General features: G+C 43.4%; 1 protein-coding gene across 1 annotated transcript in view; it reads right to left on the bottom strand.

The window, feature by feature from the left end:
- Positions 1 to 4,508: 4,508 nt before the first annotated feature.
- Positions 4,509 to 18,453, bottom strand: part of LOC103382300 (glutamate receptor ionotropic, delta-1-like) — a 133,060-nt gene continuing 119,115 nt past the window's right edge. The window contains 10 exon segments of the mRNA XM_008315044.3: positions 4,509 to 5,355; positions 8,041 to 8,284; positions 10,909 to 11,075; positions 11,676 to 11,871; positions 12,740 to 12,878; positions 13,913 to 14,152; positions 14,155 to 14,245; positions 14,335 to 14,409; positions 14,615 to 14,737; positions 14,956 to 15,057. Of these exon segments, the coding sequence (XP_008313266.1) occupies positions 4,879 to 5,355; positions 8,041 to 8,284; positions 10,909 to 11,075; positions 11,676 to 11,871; positions 12,740 to 12,878; positions 13,913 to 14,152; positions 14,155 to 14,245; positions 14,335 to 14,409; positions 14,615 to 14,737; positions 14,956 to 15,057 (1,854 nt within the window). The 3' untranslated portion in view covers positions 4,509 to 4,878.

Here is an 18,453-nt window from a genome sequence, read left to right as displayed (position 1 = left end):
CAAGTTCAAGACCCAAACTGATGTTCCCTCTGTGTGTGGTTCTCCTCTTCTACCAGTCTGATTGGTTCTTCTACAGGTTCTCAAGTTTCTTCCCTCTGTCAACAAGCATGGAGGACTAGGTTAACTGGTCACTCCCAACTGATCATAGGAGTTAATGAGTGTGAATGTGGGTGTGAATGGTGTGAACTGTCCAATGTGTGACCCCACCCTAATCTGTCATTGGCTGACAACAGTGACCCCCCCTCAGCTGACGTTGGATATCTGCTCCGTCACATCAGGCCTTCTGACAAAGTCCACCTGACTTGATTCTATATATTCTGGTTCCACAAGACCTAATCATCATCATCTGACACTGATACTGCCCCCTAGAGTATCTTCATTCACAGTGACACAAAGACAGCAGCAGGTCATTTCAAAAGAAAAACCACTCGTTTTCTCCATGGGATTTGGAATAGGAGAGTTGTAGATTTGACTGTGACAGGATGTTGGACTAATAAGCTGACATGGATTTTTGATGAACTCACTCCTGTGTTTATTCAGCCCCGACTCCCTGAATTTTAATTTCTCCTCCTCTGTCTAATTGTAAAAGAAGGTGAAAATCAGCAGCATCTGCTGGTTTAATGAGACTCTGTCTCTCTGCAGCTTCTACAAACTTCATTGTTAGTGTTCCACTCTACTCACCAACCCTGGCAGGATTTTAGACACAGTATTGATGCTTGGCTGTCTGCAGGGGATGAGACTGTGAAGGAAAGTCTGTTAAAAAGAAAGAGAAAATCAAACTTCATTTAAATATACTGCTGTGATTCTCGAACACAAGTTTTCAAATTAGTCATTTATCAGCAAATTGGATACTTTTCCACTGTACACCATATGACCTCTGATAGTACACGAACGTGCCGCAGCCCAGGGGTTGGGAATCGTTGGTCAAACTGCATTAGAAAATGACCACAGAAGATTAATGTTAAGATTAAGTGTTAAACTGCATTTGTTTCCCGTACTGGGAACTTTGGTTGACACACAAACACAATATATGGAGTTTAAATATTAATAGAACATCGTTTCCATGATAGTGTGGAGCTGAAATATTCATGAGCCACAGATAAAGAGGCGATAATGAGGCTAATTCATCTGTTTAGAGGTGGGGGAAACAGAGCTGATGTTTGCAAACAGAGTAAATTAGTATCATGGGTGGCCTCACAACACACACACACACACACACACACACATACACACAGACTCATGCATATAGTAGGAACTTTTCCAAGAAGTGATGACACGTTCTCCTCAGAGCACCTCCTCCTGGACCACCTGAGTCTGTTCTCTCCATCACCAAAGTCCTCAGAGAAAACCATCGATTTTGCATCAAAACATGAGTTACACAGGAGTTACTGATCGACTGCTGCCCCCTGGAGTAAGTTCATATGGGCTATTGTGTGAATTCTGTGTTTGACAATAACTGTTGAGGTTCATTTCAGTGAAACAAACCAACCACTGGAGGCAGCGTTGGACCAGCAGCTCCTGTGAGGTCACAGAGTAAAATAACAGATTTTCATAATAAACTTTTGTATTGAATAATGAATAAAACGTTCAATTTAAAAAAGTCACTGCCAACTGAAGTCTGACTTATCTCATGAATGTGTTTCCTGCTTTATCTCACTGTTCTGGGGAACTAAATATTTGTCATTGGCACATTCTACCACAAAGAAGTCGACTGAGAAAATCACAGATTTCACGTCAAAGTAGATCAGCACTTCCTGTCTCCTTCTTGGCAAAAAAAAACTCACTCTACTTCTCTATGGATTTTGGTTTGGAAAAAAGTGGATTAACATTTTAATTTCCTGTTTGTAGGGCCTGAACAGAAAGGAGAAAAACAATAATTATTTTGCAGAGAAGCTGATATTTCAGAGCGACACTAGAGAGTGCAAGCAAATATTTGACACAAAAGTATCATATTTCTTTATTAAAGATTAAGAAACTCCAAGCAGCATATTCATAAATAAAATAAGTGTCTCCCTGTGATGAATCTCTGACAGACTTGACGTGATGAAAATTGATGATTGGTTTTTTGTTTTTTTTTTTGGTCTCTGTGACACAGCGCTGGGTTTGAACAGAGAGACAAAAAAACAGAGATAAATAAGGACGTCGTCTCCACGTACTGGCCAATCACAAGCCAGAGGACATCACTGTCAGTTGTTGTTGTTTAGCACAGTGTGAAAAGCTGGTCAGTTGACAAGAGCGACGACTTACACAGTTAGAAAGAAACCTACACACAAGTCCCAGTCCAGGTCTATGAAGCGAGGATCCAGAACAGTTTGTCTCCAGTCGGTTCATTGAATGGGTGGGCGCCTTTTTAAAGTCACATGATCAGAGTTCATCGACAGTTGGCTTTTCAAAATCTCTTTGGCAGAGACACAAAAAGTGAAACCATGAGCCATTTCTTTAGAAGATGGACAAAAAGCACAGTTTGAACCTTTCACGTCACATGGTATGGAGCACATTTTAGACAAGTCTGCACTGGTCCAACATCTGGACCAGGTCCTGACCTCCCAGGTACCCTCCAGCCAGCCAAACCAACACGTGAACGTGGGTCACACGGGTCATCATATAGTTACTATCTGCCCTCTCACAGATACCAATTAGCAAAACAGCTCAGTACAGTTGTTGCCCACAGTGTACAGTATGTGGGTCTCGTGTGACCCACATACTGTACACTGTTAGGTTACAGGGTTAGGCACACATTTCAAAATGTGACGATGTTGGCTACTAAAATATCTGAGGTGGGCTAGACAAGTTAGTAGGAGGTGTGGCCTACATTTTGAGCCAAACTGCTATGAACACCCATATCCATATCCAGTATGTGGGCCACACACTTCAACAAAACCTGTTCCAATGAAATGGTCTAAGAATATATAGTCTACAAGACAGGCCTCGCCAAAATGCTCTAAAAGGACTTAAACAGTACCAGAGTGAGGCAAACCTATAACCACGAGGTCCACGTGGGTCGCAATAAGAGGTTGTTTTTCTGAGAGGAAATCATTAATTGTCTAAAAAAAATTTTTTCAAAAATATTAGAGCCCTTCATTCCGACTGGTTCTGGTTGTTGGTGGGTCAATAAAAAAGAACTTGTATTTTAGACCAAAGTTGTCAGAACTCATCAGGCTCTTTATTGTTCAGAAGAAAAACCTGCAGAAAACTGAATATACATTTTTTTGACGTTGAACCCCCCCCACCCCCTCCTTTTTATCAAGTGCTACATCACAGTTTGGACCGTCAACATTGGTGAGTCAACAAGAAAGGATCTCAAGGGGCAAAATGAAAATTTTGGGGTAAATACCTGTGCAAGTACACTTCAGACTGGCTTTAGAAGGTCCTGCGTGATCCAGCAGAGGGTGCTGTGAGCACAAACTGACCTCACATGATTAAGAGAAGAAGACAGTGAGGCTACGTTGTTTTCTGTCAATCATTCTGTCCAAAGGAGAGAGAGTTAAAGAGTTGAGATGTGCTAGCGTTAGCACAGAAATGCAGAGTTCACATAGAAATAAATCTAACAGCTTTACTCACCAATAATGACTTGACAATGACGATGGCTAGCATAAAAACCTGGTTATTTTGACAAAAATGGAAAACATTGCTAAAGACCAATCTTATTGACATTAAGGGACATTTACAGGAAACAAATGGACAAAACAGAAAACGTACTTGCCAGCTTCTGTTGATAAATGTCTTCGCTATGTATTAGGCCTAGGCTAGCCACGGTTGCTTTTTTGATGCGCATTAAAATTAACAACACCAGTTTAAGAAATTGATAGAAAAGTCACCGCAAGGGGGCGTTTACACTGGAACACCTCTCCTGGTCAAGGTTTAATAAATTTAGGTTTTGCTCTGCAATACCAGTGAACTCCACTAATGGATAATAGCATGACATGTTGACGTCACAGCTGCCTCAAAAGTCCGGCATGGGTTCAGTTTGTCACTTTCACCTTCTAGAACTGTAATTCAGTAATAAAACAAAATTTGGTGCTCACGTGAAACACTAGAGGGCAGTGCAGACAAACAGAATAATAATTTAGGTGGTTAAAAGGGCTTCTGGAATGAGCCGGAATGGTGTCCTGACCTCGGGTTGTCAATATTCACTTTGTTGACTAATAAAAAGGAAGTCTGAACTATGTCATAAATAAATAGTTGATATAAAAGTCATTTTTCAGGTAAAATATCAACCTGTTATAAACCTGCTTAAGCCCCGCCCACGTGTCAGTCATATTGGTCAACAATTGAGAATTACATCAAAAACAACATATGTTTGGTCATAAATATCAATGAAAAAAAAAAAAATTAAAAAATGTGTCATCTGATGCTAATGGTTTATATACTACAGTTGGTACAAAGGAGCAGAACAGTCGTCTACGTGTCCTAACAGTGGTGCATCATGGGTAGTCGTTTACATTGATGAGTCCTTTAGAGACATCGTTTGATTATTTCGGCACTTAGCAAACAATCACAATGAATTCTGCGTCATTGTTGTTTAATATGGAACAAAATTTACAAACCGTTTAAACAGTCGTAACGTTTTCATCAATTAAAGATATTTAGGAGTTTTTTTGTCACTTTTTTCTCTTAGTTTTTTTACAACTCAACTTCAAAAATTGAGAATATTCAAAATACACTTTGACTTCACATCGTTCTCTTTGTATTTACATGTTTGTACAAGACAGTACAGCGCCCCCACCCCAGCTTTTTTTTTTATAATTTTAGCATAAGATCATGAAATACAAAATTTACTTTTGTTTAGTTTTTTGTTATATTTTTTTCTCTGCGTCAAAAACTGGACCAAAAGTCCAGACTCGTCCTGCTCCCCCCTTCTCTCCCCCCTTGTTGTAACTATATGGACGTACTGTGAGCGGGGTCAATGGCTTCGGGTCTGGGTCCTGCGGAGACTGCCTGGTAAGACAGGGGCATGGGGGTCTTTCCAGGACTCTGTCTGAAGAGCCCCCCGTTGGGCGCCCTGTGTTTGCACTGAAGAGCGGCGCTGAGTGAGTGGTGCGACTGCGGCGGCAGCGTGCTGCTGCCAGGGCCCTGGGACGGGGGCAGCGTCCTGCCCAGGGTCCCCCCATGGTGAGGGAGGGGGAGAGGAGGAGGCGGGCCCCCCTCCCCTGGGAGGAAGGTGGTCACAGCAAGGCCCGAGGATGGGTGGTAGTCCTGCCCTGTCCCCAGAGAAGGCGCCAGTGAGGACGCTGGGCTGCCGATGTCCAGCGCAGAGATCTCGATAGAGGGGCCGGGGATCTGCTTGTGGGCCAAGTCCTCGTCCAAAAGACTGTTCATACGCCGGTGCACCTGCTCCAGGTTCACCTCTTTGTCCTGCAGGAGGGGAGGAGCAGAGGAGCAGGGGAGGAACACAAGGGGGAGGACAAGGGAGGACACAGAGGCTGAGATTGGTGGGGGGATGTTTTTTTTCTTTTTTCCTCTGTGTGGCGTTGTTGATGCAGTGATGTCACCACTCCACACATCTTTTTGAAAATAACAGTGTGTTCTTGAGCGGCTTGAAATCAAACTTGGCTTCTGTTAGTTTTAAAGGTTTGTGTAAAAAGATAATCCTGGAGCCAAAGTGAGCGACGGCTGCCACCCAGTGACGGAGTCATGTTTAGAGCTGAGTACATTTTCTTTTCTTTTTTTTATTATTTGGACACGTTTTTTTTACCTCTCTGAAATATGGTTCAGGAAAATTCTGGATCATTTTATTGGTGGTCTGTCAATGGTTGTAACCTTTTGACCTACATCAGGCTGACTGAGGTAATGCTTTTATCTGGGAAACATTGAGGTGGTCTTTTGAATAAAATGAGGATTTTCTTTGTTATTTTAATTATGTTTGTCTTATTAGTTGAAGGCAAAATTTAAAAATTCCCACTGAACATATTATAGGTCTTTCTTTCTGTTCTTGTTTTTAGCAAAATAGTCTGAGCTAATTTGCTAATCCTTTGGCTAATTTTAGCTCTAACTTAAGCAGGGATGTAGCAACCTTTCCTGTATTGTTATTACTATGTGGATTAAGTGAAATAAAAAACCATGAAAACATTTTTAACTATCTCAACATTGACTTCAAATGTTTCACTGTGGCTCCAGTATTACTACAAACAGATATTAGTCACCATAAAGTACACAACACATACACACTGGACATCAATAACACACACAGTTATTTATGCTGCAGTGTTTCCTGCAGCTGGTCCAAGGCCCCGCCCCTGTCCTGTTCCTGCCCCACCCCCAAACTGTCTCCATTTCTGCACACAGCTGCACACAAGGTAAAACTAGCAGTAGAAAAATACATGTAGAAAGATGAGAACACTGATATCTGTGTCCTGACCATCAGAACAGCCGTCCTCTGGTCAAAGCTCTGCCCCAGCTGCTACTGTGGACATTTTCTAAGGACACAAGTGACACATGTTTTGTATTTTCTACAACAACAACATGTTTTTGATTAATTTAACAATTCATTTGATCAGATACTGTTCAACATCAAGTGACTATCTGTGTGAAAACATGTTTCTATATTTATTTATATCTATATTTGTGTTTCCTTGCAGCACCTGGTGTAGTTTCATCAGCGTCTGATGTAACAACAATAATAAAACAAAAGGTTCAGTGTAATTTAGAAATGCCTTTGGAATTCTGTGAAGCATATATGTGTCTATTCTGACCTGTGTCAATAGCCTCTGCTTGGTCCCAGTGTTTCTGTCTGTCTGTCCAAATGTCCCTCTGTCCCTTCAAATTTCAGTTTCAGCCCAAAACAACATGGTGTCCTCTGCAAAGAGTTAAACCCAAATTAAATATCCCACTCTCTGGATATAATTGGTTTATTTTTCTTAATTATATTGTGCAATTAATTGTTGTGTCTATTCTGACCTGTATCAATAGCCTCTGCTTGGTCCCAGTGTCTCTGTCTGTCTGTCCAAATGTCCCTCTGTCCCTCCGAGGATCTTATGTCATTATAAGTCAAAGGAGCAGAAAGCTTTGCCAGAGTGAAATCCTTAGTGACCTGCACGAGATCACAAACATGAAGACAAAGGAGACAGAGAAGATGCTGTCCACAACAGTGACATCACCAGGACCAGGTTAAGGGCGGGGCTAAAGAGCCAACATTCCAACATGACACTTTACTGCTCACACTTTAGTTTATGGATCCACGGCTGTCCACAGTTACAGCACTGTCTGTCTCTCAGTGAGGTTTTTGTTTTGTGCTGATGGTTTCTCTCTCAGTCTACATCCGTCTCTCCCTTTTTCTTTCTTTGTACTCGCTCTACCTTTGCTTTAGCTCTTTGAATCTCTCTAATCTCTTTAATTTTGACTTGCCCCACCTCTCTCTGTTATTTGTTGCTCTCTCTCTCTCTCTCTCTCTCTCTCTCTCTGTGTTATGCTTTCTTCTGTCTGCTCTCGCTCCTCTTTCATTCAGGCAGTTTAAATCCGTGTTGCTCTCTCTCTCGTTATCTTCTTTCTGGTGAAGGGGCGGAGCTACAGTCGATAGCTCCCTCACAAAGAGAGACAACATTGAAAAACTTGTTAAAATGTGTTGTTGAACAAATTCAGTTCATTTCAGGTGACGCTAGATCTATTCTGATGGTTTTTATGTGCTCAACACCGCCCCCTGCTAGTAAACAACAAAAACTATACATAGAGTAGAAACATCACTAAGGAACTTTATTACTGGAGACGACTCGATGTAGGAAATACAACTTACTTTTCTAATGAGTGTGTTAGTAAACATGATGACGTCATCAGCCTAAAGACAACACATGAGCTCTGGACATTAAGGAGGAGGTGAAAGGGACGGGAGTGTGATGGACGGAGACCAAATTTGATTTCAGCCAGCACCTCTGCTGCTGCCTCCCTCACTCTCTGCTCTACGGCTCCCCCTGTCTACAGCTGCGTGTACTGCAGCTCCACTAAGTCGGGCCCGGCGTCTGTGTTTGGATCCTTAAAGTAGAGTGTGGCAGTGTCCTCGCAGCAGTGGCCCGGCCGCCTCTGCAGCGCCCCCCTGTGATTGGTCACCTCTTTGGGCTGCTCCTGTCGGCAGTGATTGCTGCTGCTCCACCAAGCCTCCAGTGCAGCCACCAGACAGGCCAGCAGCAGGCCGGCAGCCAGGATGCAGAAGACGCCGGCAAAGCTGTGCAGCCTGAGAGAGCGACCGTCTGGACCGGCGCTGCCGTGGCTGTTGAGGTTACAGCGGCCGGTACGAGGCCACCACTTCTGCTTCAAGATGTCGAGGTCTCCCTTCTCCTGTAGCTCCAAAATCCTGCAGGACAGAAGGAGAAAAGGGGAGGAGCTGACTCATTCTTTCCAGTTGTTTTGGCTAATTTTTCAATAAACTACTAGGGGTGTGTAATATAAAAAAACAATTACGGTGTTGTGAAACTGAATATCGTGATATTTCAGTGTATCGCTAATTTCTTACACCCCCATACGCTACGATTCCGACCCATCACCACCGCTCTGTGAGTCATTCGTGGTCAGATATGGCGTACCTTTAAATAACAGTGTGTTCTTCTGGACTCAGATGATGAACTGGATCGACGGCTGAACTGAACAAAGAATACAGCTGCCGCTCTCTTATTGAACAGATGTATTATGGGCAATTACAGGCTTGGTAACAGCACTGATCAATACTGCAGCAGTTTCAAGACCTCAGTCAGTCACAGGGAGATGATGCTCACTATTGTAACAAACAATCGTCAAGACAAAATCTGCCGTTCGAAGCCTTTTCAAAAGACAAAGAGTTTCAACGATCGATTTCTCTGTGGACTCTGTCAGATGGAAAACTTCAACTGTTGTCTCTGCTTCTTCACATCATCATGTCTCTCTTCATTTTCCCTCCCTGAGTGTTCTCTCCATTGTTCTCTTCCCTACGTCGATCTCTCGTTGTTGTTCTGACTCTTTGCTCATCCCGTCATTTATTATTTTTCTCTCTCCATCTTCCAATATTTTTGCTCTTTGTCAGTAACATCGGTTTGGCACCGTCAGTGTTTTTAGCCTGCAGATGTCTTAACGTGAATCTTCCTTCAGCTTTACCAGAACAACTTTACATGGTGTAAAATCCCAGCTCAGATTTGTGGTTTTAATTTGCTGAAGGTCAGCACAGCAGCATCATTGTGGACCCCCCCCGCCACCTCAGTGTTTTTATTTCCAGCAGCAACAGAAACATCTAGAGAGGGCGTGGAGCTGATTAATGTGAGGATGATGAAGAGGAAGCTGAGGCTTCAGGAGCAGGATGTGGAGAAATGTGGAGATAATTGTCTGTGAGCTGAACAAAAGCTCTGCCCTCACTTTCACTCCCGGACACATTATTCCCAGTATTCCCAAAGTGCCGGGTGCTGCTGTCCTGCCTGGACTGCTTTATTAACTGCTGTTGTTTGTCTCCATTCAGCAGCCACAAATTAATCCCCCAATAATAAAAACACAGTTTCATCACAGACGAGGAGCAGGAGAAGAAGGAAGAGAAAGAGAGAGAGAGGGAGGGAGAGAGAGAGAGGGCGAGAGAAGTAAAGGAAAATGTGACAATGGACAAAGCTCCACGGAGAGAGGAGAAAGTTTTACAGAGAGTTAAGAAGTGAATTAGTAGAAACGCAAACATGGATTAAAAACTGGAGCCAGTCTGAGGTCAAAGCACAAAAATAAACAAAATATCTCATCCAATCAGGAGCCAGGATTGCAAAAAAGAGGCGGTGCTCTCTAATCAAGGTTCCAGAAACAACAGACACAAAGTTAGCTATAAAAGAAGTAAATGTTAAAAAAATCTAGCTAAAAGTTAGCGTAACTTTAGGTTAATAATCAAAGTGTCAAACTTTTATGTTTCTCCTCTTTTCCTGTTTCCTGTCTTACATCTCCTCCTCCTCTGTGACACCTTGATGCTGCAGTAAATGACTTTTCTCAGCTCTTTGGGCTCCAACCTGCAGAATAAAGGAGGTGAATGGAGGAGGTGCAGAATTTGGTGAAGTTACACTTGAAGGAGGTGTAAATGACATTTTGGACGTGGAGCTGTGCCGAGGTCCCCGGTGGCTCCGCCCACAGACCAACAAGGTGTGAAAGCACCTGCACCAGGAGCTCTGCTGCCCTCCTGAGGGCAAACATCCACAATTTCTTTGTGAACAATCTTCTTGTTGATGACAGACAGCATCAGGAACTGTTCACTGAATCGATGACATCACTTCCTGTCTGATGTTGTGCCAGCTGGTCAATAAGAGATGGATGAGAAAGTTCTAAGACTCGGTTCTCCTCCGGGAGTTCATTCATATTTCTCCAATCTCACACTGAGATTATTTTAGATTTGGACTCTGCCGCTCACTGATTTAATCTCCAGCTCTTATAAAAAAATAAAAATAAAAATACAACTTCAGTCAGGCTCCTGACCCATGAAAGAAAACAGTAATTAGTGTGGGCCGTGGTTGTGTTTACACCGCTGTGAGAATAATCCCATTTATTTCACAGCAGCTACGCTGATTAAAAGCAGCTCCTTTCATCTCAGATTAAACATTAGGTTTAACGTCGGGGAAATTATTGATTTAACGCGGAGCATGAAAAAAAGAGTGTTTGTTCTGATCCCAGCAGAAATGATCAGACAGAAAAGAAAACAGTGGAGTTTTCAACATCTGTAAAAGAGGTTTTTTTTAAACATGTTGCTGATAAAATCAATTTTCTGGCGGTAATACAATCAAATGATCCTGTATCAAGCAGGACGACCTTCACTCTGACCACTGGAGGCAGCAGTGGACCAGGAGTTGTCTGTGTTGCTATGGTTAGGAGAGGCTAAAACTATCTGTTAGGTCTTTACAGTATATAACATCAATTGGTGTTATATAATTATGACCCCCCCCCCACCCTCACCCTCACTGTCCCTGTAAATGTGCTCCTGCTGTGACTCACTTCTGGGAGAACAGGTCTCTGTAGGGGCTGCCGTGCTGCATGGCGATGCCGTAACCTTTGCTGCTCATGCTGTTTCCTGACACGGTGATGGTGCAGTCGTCGTCGGTCAGAGCAGCGTACTCCAGCACCGCCATGTCCCACAGGAAGGCGTAGGCACTCTTCTTAGCCTGATGGAAATGTAGCAAAAATAAGAAAAAATATATTTAAAAAAAATGCAAAAACTTAACTCAAAATTGACCAAATAATATTTTAAAAAGCAATGTGAGGGCCGGACCCTGTGTTTGAGAAACCAAGCTGTAGAAGCAGAAGGTAAAGGAGGCAGCAGTGAAAAAAAACAAACACCTAATGAGGTGTGTGTGTGTGTGTGTGTTGTTACCACAGGGACCACAGCAGTGTCACAGGAAGTTTATCATGTAAATGGATGAATAATGGATTCACTCACACATAATTTGTCTCCAATGCTAATTTGTCAGCGGCTTTTGGGAGATCTATGAGTGTAATAACTACAGCAGCACACACACACACACACACACCCTGTTAACAAATGAGTGGAGGCAGAGTCTAAATGTGAATCATTGGAGGATATTTACTCTTTTAACAGATTTTCTTGTTTTTGTGAAATATGTTTCTGGAGTTTTTTTATTCTTTGGATCATTTATAGGTCGCTGTGATCTGAGGCTAACGCCGTCTCTGAGCTAACTTCTCATTTAGCTCATTCTGGGCCCTCCCACACACGCACACTCACACACACTCACACACACTCTGACCTTGCGTATTCCCTCTGAGGGACTGGACACGCAGTAGTTCAGCCCGTTGTTCTTGCTGATGCTCCTCCACAGCTCGGCGTAGGTGGCGTCCTGCTCCAGAGGGTTGGTGCCTTTGTTTCGGAAGTAGTCATAGACCGCCGAGTCCCGAACTGTGCCGTAGTCCACGTCCATCTGCCGAACCAGGTCCTGGAAAGTCCTGGATCACAGCACATAGAGAAAGACACAAATATGAGACTAGACGTTTCTAAGAAACAAGTTCAAAGCTTCACCTCTTGGTTTAGCTCCTACAAAAGTCCTGAGAGGAAATCAGGGATCATAGCCTCCAGGGAACCAACAGGGTTTTCTGCTGCCCCCTGGGGTGAATTTGTGTCACTGAGTTAAATCCAAATGATCCAAAATAACAAATTAAAATGTATTACTTAAAGATGGAGTTAATTTATCAGCAAGAGTCCAGAGAGAAAACCACCAAAAACAGGAGCAGGTCTGCGACTCCTGGCTGCTGGTGTTCTCTACGGAGTCTGGTACGCTCCCAGACGCCTGCTCATCTCCACACTGTATTCTACTGGATATTTACACAGTGTGTTCTTGAACAGTAGCACTGCTGAAGATCGGTTGTGTCATTTAACAGGAAACCAGGGAAAATCCTGGAGACTGAGTTACGCCGATGCACCTGAACGCCTCGTTCTGCTGCAGTTTCCTCGTGTCGGCACGTCGCAGACATTTTTCTACTCAGACGACACTTTGAGAAGGATTATAAATTAAGACCTGCCGTCTGGCGGAGCAGCCAGGAAACAAAACTCTTGACTTTAATGAGGAGAAAAAAACAAGTGCAGAACTGAAGACTCCAGCTGAAGTCTTCGACATTCTAAATTCAAGTCTGACACCTGGACTAGAAACAAACGTTTGACTTTTGTTTCCTGCAGGACTTTTCACTGCTGTTTATCATGAGCTGACCTTCCTGACTGGTCTGCTGGACGACGTGGTGCACAGACATAAAGTTCATGTTGCTAATTTGGGTTTCAAGCATGTGTGTGTGTGTGTGTGTGTGTGTGTGTGTGTCCTACCATATAGCGTGGTCCATGCGTGACACGGTCAGATAGGCTGCCAGGTTGGCAGTGTAGGATGAACATACGATGAGAGTGAAGAGCCACCAGCTGCCCATGACGATCCTCAGAGCCATGGAGCCCACAAGACTGTCACCACCTGTATATGGACACACACACACACAGTACCACAGGTTTAGTTTTGGTCAGCTAAAATGTCTACCTTTCATTGGTCGACTTTTGTCAGATGAAATCAGATTAAATGACTAAAATGTACTGTGCAGTATTAAATACTCAACTCTCTTTCGTAGTATTAAGTCATATTAAGTCATATTGAGTCATATTTAGTCATATTTAATCATATTTAATCATATTTAATCATACCGATACAGTATATCTGTGTATATAGTTCCTGGCATCATGGTGGCTGTGATTGGCTCTTGTCCTAATTTGTTCTATTGTCTCAGTCCATTTTGTTTCATCTGGTTCTAACCATTGATTCATTTGTGGTCACATGACCCTGAACAGCTTCCTATTTATTTATTTATTTAATTTAATTAAGTCTTAAAGAGCCGTTGACTGACTCTTCTTTGACGACAGTGAATTTTTAAATATAGGAAAATGGAAAACCACATTTTCTTTTTCTTTTCTGTGAAATACTATTGAAACAAGCCAGTTAACCTGCCACACAACTCACTCACCAAACAACCAACCAACTGATCAACCAACCAACCAACCAATCAACCAACCAACCAACCAATCAACCAACCAACTGATCAATCAACCAACCAACTGATCAATCAACCAACCAACTGATCAACCAACCAACCAACCAATCAACCAACCAACCAACCAACAAAGCAACCAACCAACCAACCAACCGACCAACCAACCAACCAACTGATCAATCAACCAACCAACCGACCAACCAACCAACCAACTGATCAATCAACCAACCAACCGACCAACCAACCAACCAACTGATCAATCAACCAACCAACCAACCAACAAAGCAACCAACCAACCAACCAATCAATCAACCAACCAACCAACCATTCCATCCCACAGAACTCATTATCTAACTGAACCTCTGGATGATGTTTCCACAAACATCACAACAACCAGACACATGTACTTCAACAGGTACTTCAACAGATGCAGTAATGCTGAGTTGTTGTTTTTTTTTTTTCTCACCTTGTTCACAGTGAGCTCCGTAAACAATCCAGATTGCGCTGTTCAACGACCCCGCCCCTACACCATTGGTCGGCTGACCAGGTGCAGCGTTCTGGTTGGCAGACGAGCGCAGAGCCTGCAGTCTGTTAAGGAGAAAGATCAACACTGCCACCACCAGGATGGCGGCAGCGATGCAGGCCCACACAGCCAAGTCAAAGGGAGCGAAGAGCGAGAAGATGTTGATCTTCTCCTCGGGTTTTTTCCGACGCTGTAGTCCAAGTACCGTTTACTGAAGTCCACCACATTCTCCCGCTCAGGAGTGATGGTGATGGCCGACACAGCCAGGTCTGCTTTCTACAACAAACAAAGGCCATCACGGTCAGACGCCCCCTGGTGACTGAAGCAGGTTACAGATCAGACAGTGGTGTACAAGTTTGTCCCACCTTACTAATGAGGTCACCGATCATCCCGTTCCAGGAACCGTTTGGAAGCTGAGTTCCATATTTACTGTCACTGACCTGAAGCAAAGATGATTAAAGTTCAGATGAGAACCAGGATTAGCCCACCCCCTGCCTGGAAGCTAGCCATGACATGTAATGATGACAGTTAGCTTAACGGCTACATTAGCTGTTAGCCAGCCATGGCTTTAGGTAAGAAGTTAGTGCAGCTATGTTAGCATTGAGTTGTTATTTATCTAGCCTTAGCCGTTAGCTGTTACCACACCTGATAGATTTCATATTTAAAGCCCAGGATTTTGGCGAGTGCGTCCAGAACGTCGATGGAGAACCCTTTGTATCTCTTTGGTTGACCCAGGATGTTTTCAGCCACCATGACGAATGGATCCTCCTGAGAAAAGACGGAAAAAATGACATAAAAACATAACTGTGTTTACGCTTAACCAAGAATAAATCTAAAGTTTTAAAATGTGCTTTTAAAAAGTCCCTCCACAGAATTAACTGTAACCTTAAACACACTCACAGTGATATTGACATCAACTCTAAACCGTGTTTGCTTTAGGTTAATGCTAACCTGGTGTATCAATACTTATCGTTCCCCAGACTCACCAGCAGAGTAACCACTTTGACTGTCACACCCTGCATCCCACTCTCTATACGACTCTCCTTCAGGCTGCCGTTCAGACCCTGAACTGAGTCCCAGGTGGCAAGCTGCACAGACAGACAAAAAGTCAGTAAAAAAAAAGTCAGTCAAGAGTAAATTTATAGAACTTAAGCCCAGACTCGTGTGTGGACTGCTCACGGAGGGAGAATCAGGCCGAACAAAAGACTGTAAACAGGCTGTAATTAGGACAGAGAGCTGATTGGTCGACTGTGCCATGAAAGCAAACGGTGCAACAGAGAAACAGGCTGTAAATGAACAGAGAACAGGCAGTGAAGACTGTAAACAGATTGTGAACTGACACAATGTATTTTCTGGTGTGTGTTTTTTCATGTAGCTGCAAATCAGACAGAAAGATGGAGTTAACACACACACGCGCGCCCTCTCTCTCTCTCTCTCTCTCTCTCTCTCTCTCGGTGAGTCATAGCACTCAGAGCTTACATAAGGCCATTTTTCATGATAAAAAGTTCAGAAGTAGTATAAATACCTGGCATTGTCTACAGAGGAAAAACAGGGGGAAACAGATTCACACACACACAAACACACACACATTAACCTACCAAACCTTGTGTTGTGTAATAAAGTGTTAATGACAGACAGACGTCTCATCCTTAAATAGAACTCTGTTCAGGAGTCGTGCTTCAGAAGAGAGAAACCAGTTGACTCTGGTTTTTAGAGCTGAAGAACTGGAGAAGGAACTCAGTCTAAAGGTGAAGGAGATTTTAAATTTAAATCAGAAGAAAATCATGAAAGCAGCAGCAAACGAGCAGCAGAGTTTTGACAGCAGCTCTGTCAGATTCAGTGTTTGAAAATTCAGTCCAACTGAATCAGCTGTGGTTGAAGAAGCAGCAGAAAAGTTTCCATCGTCAACTTCATCTCCCCCGTGAGCTGCCTGTCAGCAGGTTAGCTTTTCTCTGCTCTGTTCTCCGTCTACACTCAGATGTGCTGATGGGTGTGTGTCTGTGGAGCTGGTGAAGCCCCCCACCATGACAAAAGTCCAAATTAATTAAAAATAAAAAAGAGATCAGTCAGTACATTATTCTAAAAACTAACCAGGAAATGACAAAAAAAAAAAAAAATTAAAAATTTAGAAAATGTAAAACAGTAAAAGCTAGGTATTTTTGGCTAACTGCGAGCTACTCTGAGCTAACTCTTTACATGGCAACACTCATTTTAAACATTTTACGTTTTTAATAAAGAACCAAATCTTACATTATTGTATTGTAACCTTCGACTGTTATTTTGCTAACCTTCGACTGTTATTTCGCTAACCTTCGACTGTTATTTTGCTAACCTTCGACTATTATTTTGCTAACCTTCGACTGTTATTTTGCTAACCTTCGACTGTTGTCTTATCATCCTGTGGCTAACATTAAGCTCCTGGTTGGTCAGGTGGGCCAGCTCAGAGTTAGTTCCTGGCACTGTAGTCTGTCATCTGGTTTGAAAATGCACAATGCATTTATAGGATGACCCTTACAAACACGGACTCCCCCCCGATTCCCCAGCTGTCCCCCACCTCAACCCACACACACACAGACGCTCATATGTGTGTGGAGACTTGGGAAGTTGTCAAAAAGCACTTTAGATGTCAGGCAGTGGTCCTGGGGGGAGTGGGTGAGGGAGGGGGGGCGCGTCCTCTCCATTAGCCATGATTTAAACCAGTCCTTACGGAGACAACAGTGGACAGACACATTTGTCCCATCGTTTAGAGGACAGTCCCACAGGAAGAGCTTATACATGGTGTGTAATTTACACTGGTGACCACAGGGGGGGTAAACCTCACGTACTCGCCCTCTTTGAAGTCTTAGAAAAAAAATGAAGGTTTAGATATTTGACCTGATACTCTGTGAGTACACAAAAATACTTCAAAAACAGAATACCAAACAAACACATATTCATGGCTTTCTACTCTCATGTGGACCTGCTATAATGCACTCTCTTTCTCCCCCTCTCTCCCCTCTGTTTCTGTCTCCCTGTATCTCTCTCTCTCTCTCTCTCTCTCTCTCTCTCTCCTCACCCCTCTCTCTCGCCCCCCCGCCCCCACATTCTCAGGCTGTAACATCGTTGTTACTCAGTTTTGCGTGATTAGACAAATCTCTTTAAAAGCACTTTCATGCCTCGATGTAAGGAAGAAAAAAAAGGACAAAAAAATCAATAGAATAATAAAAGCCGGTCACTTTCACATCAGAGGCCGCGGCCACTTATAAAACAATGCCATTAACCCAGCGCTCGTTCATTCCTCCAGACAGCTAATGCTCACACCGGCCGTAATCCCTGACAGAGTGTCTTAATTAGGGTCGTTAGCCTAATCACTAGATTTCTTGGTCGTTTCTACAGTGAGCCCGGCTGTAGACGACCAAACTCAGGTCACGCACAGCATCAACTCAGCCGCAGTTCGATCAACAACAAACTCTTACCTGTGGGAAAAATGGAGGACGGAGACACGTTCTCATCACATGATGCTAATGCTGCCTGTTAGTTTTCAGTCATCAGCCATAATTCAACTGACAGTTTTGAACCCAGACCTCAGCAGGGTCTGATCCTCCATGTTTTAGGAGCCACATCTTATTTTGATCCATATTGGCGTTCAACTAGTCAACAGCAAACCACAGGTTTGATCCCCTGATCAGAACCAATTGAAGTCTGGTTTCAACCGTGACCTCATATGATCCATCTCCAATAGAATCTTGGTTCTACATGGTACTAACCAGAACCTGGGTCCCTTACATCTGTGCGGGTCTTTCATTAGCGCCCCCTGGTCATGACGGCTCATTCATTGGGACTGTTAGAATCTCATTCCATTTGGTTTTCAGCCAAAGCTGGCATGCCACCTGTGTTTTGAAAACTTTGAGCAGCAGGGGGCGTTCTCAGCCCAGTCGGCGGGAGGTAAGTGTAGGTACTTTATGTCGGCAAGGTCGGGGGAAGAGAATCCAAAGCAATCTCTCTGATTGTGCAGTTAAGCAGAAGAAAATGCAAGTGGGTTGAAATGAAGCCTATTTTTAAAGTATTTCCTGCTCGTTATCTTCAGATGAATTCAATTTGCTTTTAATCGATTCTCTGCAGTTTTTATCTTATTAAAGCTAGACCTCAGAGCAACCTTCAGAAACACGCAGGAAGAATGGTGTTTAATTAAAACACAACCCAGAGACGGGTCACTCCTCCCAGAACTCCATCACTCCCTTTTACTCCTCCTCGTGTTGCCATTAAAGTAGGTCTGGGAGAAAAACCCTGCGTCAGACTCACACACCGTGGTTTTGGGTTTGTTTCCACAGAAACAGCGGTAATCTGCACCGCGTCTGCACAGAAACAGACTTCATTAGACGAGTGACGAGGAACAAATGGATGGAGGTTCCTCCAAAACTGCAGGAGTCCAGTTTTTAGACTCCATCGAGTCGCTGACCACACTGAGTTCTGAAGGCACAGTAGACTCGTTACAGGTCCGGGGG

Source organism: Cynoglossus semilaevis, chromosome 8 (genome assembly GCF_000523025.1).
Source record: "Cynoglossus semilaevis isolate Cse_v1.0 chromosome 8, Cse_v1.0, whole genome shotgun sequence".
NCBI classification, from domain to species: Eukaryota; Metazoa; Chordata; class Actinopteri; order Pleuronectiformes; family Cynoglossidae; genus Cynoglossus; species Cynoglossus semilaevis.
The sequence above is the reverse complement of the archived record's forward strand: the minus strand, read 5'-3'. Positions and strand labels throughout refer to the sequence as shown.